Source organism: Photinus pyralis, unplaced genomic scaffold, assembly GCF_008802855.1.
Source record: "Photinus pyralis isolate 1611_PpyrPB1 unplaced genomic scaffold, Ppyr1.3 Ppyr1.4_LG6, whole genome shotgun sequence".
NCBI classification, from domain to species: domain Eukaryota; kingdom Metazoa; phylum Arthropoda; class Insecta; order Coleoptera; family Lampyridae; genus Photinus; species Photinus pyralis.
In genome coordinates this window covers 36,654,203-36,660,202 of record NW_022170663.1, presented here as the reverse complement: position 1 = coordinate 36,660,202, position 6,000 = coordinate 36,654,203, and the positions used below count along the sequence as shown (strand labels likewise).

General features: G+C 37.6%; 1 protein-coding gene across 4 annotated transcripts in view; it reads right to left on the bottom strand.

Moving 5' to 3' along the window:
- Positions 1–3,643: 3,643 nt before the first annotated feature.
- The window catches only part of LOC116173152 (zinc transporter ZIP11), a 73,168-nt gene continuing 70,811 nt past the window's right edge, over positions 3,644–6,000 (bottom strand). For all 4 annotated transcript variants that reach the window (XM_031490446.1, XM_031490448.1, XM_031490447.1 and 1 more), the window contains one exon: positions 3,644–4,023. In XM_031490446.1, the coding sequence (XP_031346306.1) occupies positions 3,945–4,023 (79 nt within the window). In that variant the 3' untranslated portion in view covers positions 3,644–3,944. The remainder of the gene's footprint in view (positions 4,024–6,000) is intronic.

Sequence of the window (6,000 nt, the reverse complement as noted above, 5' to 3'; positions counted from 1 at the left end):
CGGGTCAGTAAACTAACTGGGTCACCGGGTCAGTAAACTAACTGGGTCACTCTATGCTTGACCCAGTCCAACTCTGCCATAGGGGATAATTTTGCGAACCATTTTGGCAGAGAATGATACGAATAAAAAAAAAACCTCTTCCTGGGCCACTCTAGTTATGAACAATAACGCACTATGACACTCCTTGGAGAACAAGGGGCCTATATAATTATCTCATGAATCTCCAAGGTTATGGCAATATTTTAAAATGTAAGCTACAATGACTTGTATCTTGTTCAACGACGAAACTCGAGTTAAAAGACCACGAACAAAATGATCTGAAGATCCAATGTAATTGTGAGCGAAACAAGAGACGATACTCGAGTGCTTTTGTTTCAATCCTTTTAAACGAGGCGAATTATGAATTGGCTGTTAAGGCCAGGAACTAAGGGAGTTAGACAGAAATGTGGGACCTGACCACCACAGGGTATGAGACAAAAGCTGACTAGGGAGCAGCCCACGAGATGCAGGATATAGAGTGCCAGCATCGAGGCGAAAAGTTGCCATTGTTGCCAATACGAATTTTACCAATTTTTCCAAAAGAGCAACTGCATAAAGTTCGAGAGGGACACGGTCAACTCGCCACCGACCGACTAGCCTACGGAACAACTCGTCAACGCGACAACTGGCCAACGGGACAACTCGCCAACCGGACAACTCTCCACCGCGACAACTCGCCAATGCGACAACTCGCCAACGGACGACTCGCCACTGCGACAACTCGCCAACGAAATGTTTTTCCCTGTTTAATGTGTCATACAAATGCATCCCACAAATGCAATAGTCAATTTCCCTAATTTTGTAAACAAAGTTTATCGAAAAATTGTAGTCAATATTTGAATGAAGACCCAACCGCCAATAGGTACCTGTTTCTATTACTGCATTTTGATATAACGACATCTTCTGCAAATTACCTGGTTATAAGGTAATTAGAAGACAAAATCACCCTGCTAACATTTTCCAATACATTTTTAATGACAGGCAGTTTCTTTTGTTTTCCCTTTCAAGTAATGAAATGTCGCATTAGGAGTTTTAAGTGCAATTTGAGTTTCCTATCTTTACGTTGGCGTTTTGTTTTTATTTTGGAAATCGGGGAATCTATTGCTAACACGCGCACGTTAGTAAAGGGAGGTACTTGCATTGAGGTAAAAAATGAGGGTATCGCTATCGACAATCATAGACATTCTTACTCTCATATGTCAATGTCGACAATGGGGAATGAATATTGCAACAAGAAATTGTTACTCACTCTTTCGATTTATTTGAACAGAAAATTTGACAATCACATCGTTATTTGAACGACACAGGGAACAATATTTCGTTGGCAAGTCGACCGTTGGCGAGTTGTCCCTTTGGCGAGTTGTCGCGTTGGCGAGTTGTCTCGTTGGCGAGTCAGTCGGTGGCGAGTGGTCCGGTGGTGAGTCGCCCTTGGTGAGTTGACGCGTACCGAGTTCGAGACCCCGGGGGATTGATAATTGTTTCACTGGCTCAACCTTTGACTTCCATACACCAGTATTCAACTGGTATGTAGTTATGGGATCCGTAGGTGTGAATCGTCACCGAATGAGTTGATATTTACGATCCTCAGGGCGAATAAGAATTTGGCGAACGTCACAGGAAAAACCACCGAATGCAATCTGAATTGCAGCAGCACAATATTGTTTTGGTCCAACGAGAAGGGTATCACTAAGTGATTTCCGATTGGAAGTCTTGGCCGAGTCTCTCATGAAATCCACGTACAGCGACTAGGGGCGAGACGAATTTCTAATGAATGTAGACAACGATCGGCGATAAAAAGGAACCCTCGAAATCAGGATCTGAAGCCTTGAATGGGGGCGCTACTAAAGTGAGCTGAGGTTTCACGAAATAGCAAATTCAGGAGCTAAGATTTTGAAAGGAACTTCCAAAACTGTTTTACAACTTGTTCTAACGATGATGAAGACGAAGGGAGCGACGAAAACAACGATCCTTGAGAATATGCAAAATTAAAAGGGCCCAAAATGGCTTGACCAAAACTGTGCCCAATAGAAACGGGTGATCTTTAGTTGGAGAAACACTATCGCGACTAGTACGAGCGACAAGAGCAGATACCTACACCAACTCCAAGCAGCAGTTGAATTGTGTGATATTGGTACCAATGAACGTTATCTAACACCACGCGGGACGCAGCAACTTGAAACAGAAACGTAATAACTTATATGAGTGAAAAGAGCGAATTTTTTCTGCTATATATCTCAAAGATTAAATTATTTCTACACCACTGATTTCTAAGTACATGAATCAGCTTTTGACGAATTCATTGATTTGTAGGCTAGGAATTGAATTCGGCCTCGAAATCGTCATTTTTTTTTTATTTAACCGATATTGTAACTCTAATGGTACTGCCCTGTATAAATAAATCATCTTGTTGACTTTAGCTTAAATCAATAAATTGGCTTCAAAGTTTCTTTAAATTGAAAACGTTACGATAAATGCAACTGATGGGACGAAATTTATTGTTCATACGTTGCAAAAATGGTTTCCATCGGTGAATTGTCGCAGGAAAAGAACAATTTCAAAAAATTTCTTCAATAACTCTTGTGCAAAACGGGGCATTTTAAAAAAATTACTTGCAAATGACAATACTGAGTTTAATTTGCATGTGTAACCTGTTCAGCAACATAAATAGGACTTACCTGCGATACTTCGCTCTTTTTCCAAAAATACGTGGTTTACGTCAGTTAATTTTTGAATAAGGGTGCTCTTACTACTCAACCCACTATTACACACGATCCGGCAGGCCTGTCACTTCGACCTGAACAGTCCACCTGAAAGCCGGTCGCCTGAACATGACAGGCTGATTCAAATTCTAGGGCACCATGGGGATCTCGGGAACTATAAGAGATAGGTAGATAATTTAAATTTGACCATAACAATGTGTCATTTATTTCGAAATATCTTTTTAAATAACTTAGTAAAAAATAAAAACGATTTTGCAAAATTTCGCTTTTTTCCGGATATCTCCGAAAGTAGTCGGAATTTTTTCAGTTTCAAAATTGCATTTTGTTGAGCATCAAAATACACAACTTTGCGCAATTTAAACTATCTACCTATCTTTTACAATTCCCGAGATCCCTATGGTGACCCTAGAATTTGAATCAGCCTGTATACTCCCGTCGATCTGTCAGTTAAAACTGTTGAGGCGGTCGGAGAATAATCAAAAGTATTGTATGTCCGTTCATCCGGCCGGCCGACCTGATTTATCATAGTGAGCCGTGTCTGCGGCAAGTGATCTACTGTTTTCAAGAAAATTGACTAGTATTCGGAAGGAAGCAAAAAAGTGAAAGATTCAATGAGGACGGGATCGGGTGCCGATGAACTCTACCCTCCCAAGCTTTTGTATTATGATTTATTGAAGTTTGTGGAAGACCAAGAAGTCCCTCGGAACTCTCGAAGCAATATCTCTGATGCTTTCAGTTTCAGTTCGAACTGACAGACCTGCCGGACCGTGTGTAGCTGGCACAAGTTCATCCATTCCCGAAACTTTCGTGGTCGTAACTGTAGGAGGTAATAGTTCTCCTTCCACACACTGACTCTTAGGGTTTAGAGAAACAAAAACAACAAATTGGTTCAGTACTGTTTTTGTTCGTAATTGCGATACAATTGAAATAGCGCTACAATTATCTCGGATATTGTCTGCTCTAATCTACTATCACAGCTGATAGTATTTCTTCATAAATATATTATATCTTGGTAAAGGTACGTAAAAAATTATGTACAGGAACTCTCTCACTATTTAAAAAAAAAGTTAAATATAAATAAAAAGTTAAGTAGTTGGCAGTACGGTCACGATAGAAATGTAAATCTGATAAAAATTTTAAGTATGTCCCAATTAACCTATTCGCCGTGCACCACCCCTGCCACTACTATCCAAGACCAACGTCTAGGGTCATCATAATTAAAAATCCGCAGATTGCTCCCCATGTAGCCAATTTTCCGTTGCCACTGAAAAAGATACAGAGTATAGTGAGTGATTGATTAACAAAAAAGCAACAAGCAGAACAAGCGACACCCAGCATGCGAAAGCAGAAACTCTACTTTTTGTGAGAATTATTCATAAAATGAGTCGGATGTGGAAATGTAATCATATCAAAAATTGTTAACCACAAAATTTATGTGTATACTTATTTTATTATAATTCTTTCTTTGTTTTCCCATCGTAATTCCAGGAAAAAACTACCCCGTTTCCTGTTTGCGATAATTCGAGTGCGTTTGATTAATAAAATTCATTCACAAAATCTGCTGTAATCGTTATAGTAGTAATCGTTTGATTTTTCCGGCAACAACAGAGATTGCGAAATAATTACTCTATTCATGGTGCGATAAGAAAATGTTTTTGTTAAATAGAATCAATTCCAATAAAACGCAATGGTTTTGAATGAATTTGTAGACAACATGGTTCACTAAGCTACTTTTGAACTCTAACCGAAACATTCAATGAAAGGCCATAAATTTAACTGTAGAATTCATTTGTAAAAAGTTGTAAAAATAATTCTATAAATACAACGACCATAAAGGTCTCAATAGTTTAATTGATTTGTAAGTAGATAATTTATAAATAAAACGACCTCAAAGCCGATTACGAACAAATGACAGCAACAATAATTGGACGTAGGAGGATTCTCCCCGGTCGGCTAATAACAGTAATGGGTTATATTGTGCAAGCAAAAAGGGAGAAAAGGGGCGAACCCGAACAATGCGGAGCGAAAAAATGTAGTTTTTATGTGAAATTCGGAGCCCATTTCCATAATGATATAATTAATGCATTGCCTCGTATCAAGCTATCCATGTTGAGAGCTTTATTAAAAATACCATTTCACACGTGAAAATATTTTTATAGTTTAAATCGTAAATAGAAATTCGCAACAGATCATTATATCACATTTTTGACATAGAAAGCATAATGGCGTGACCTACAATTTCAATTGTTTTTCTATGCCCGCATTGCAACGTTTCTAAACTATTAACGGAAGTAAATTAAATGTAAAAGAATACCTGACAATTTGGTGTATTATATTCACACAGTTAACCGGCGGCGGTGGAAGCTTTTAGATTAGACTAACTCGTTTCGAAAATTCTTATAAGGTGTGCAATCCGTTTTTTGGAGACCGATTCAATTAAAATTAGAAAGGCGGCATTTCCAAAAACGTAGCCTTTATTATAGTACGCATCCTAATTTTTGGAAAAGACGTCTGGAATTGTTGGAAATGATCACTGTTTCTGTATTCTTTACAACCGAAAAACTAACCCTTACAGGTTAAAATTAGTTTTGAATTGATTGAATACCCGCCTTATTTTCCGGATCTAGCACTAGTATGTTTTCCAAATCTCAAAAAACATTTGAAGAGCAAAAGACTTTCCACAAATAGTGAGTGGGTCGTTGAGGTGTAGTTTGTGGATCAATTGTTTTTCTATCATGTACTTTTTTATATTTATTTAATATTGTAAAACGTGAAATATTCATATAAATAATAAATTTCTTCTAAGGGTGTCTGTGCAGGTAGTTCAATTTAAAAAAGTGAGAAAATCGCCATATCAATTCTTCATTTTGCTATAGCTTGTGCGATGCCATCTTGGATTTTTTGTACTCAAAATCGTTTTTGTTCCATACCTCGGAATACTTACTTTAACGCTAAAGTTAAAAAGAAATTGAAAAGTTGTTTCTATATTTTTGTTATTATTTATCTATAAGACAAAAAAGTTTGATTTTACGAAAAACATTCAAAATTGTAAAAATAACCCAGATCCAAAAGAATATGCAAAGTACATAAAACCCGTGCTTGGTATCTAATTAGGCCCTTTTGCAACCTATTTATAGATTTATTTTCTTGACCACATGGCAGAAAAATGTATTCACATAGGAGGTTATCTTTAGCTGTAAATATCGTACAACGTTCATTATGTAAGTAAGTCATTTTTTGA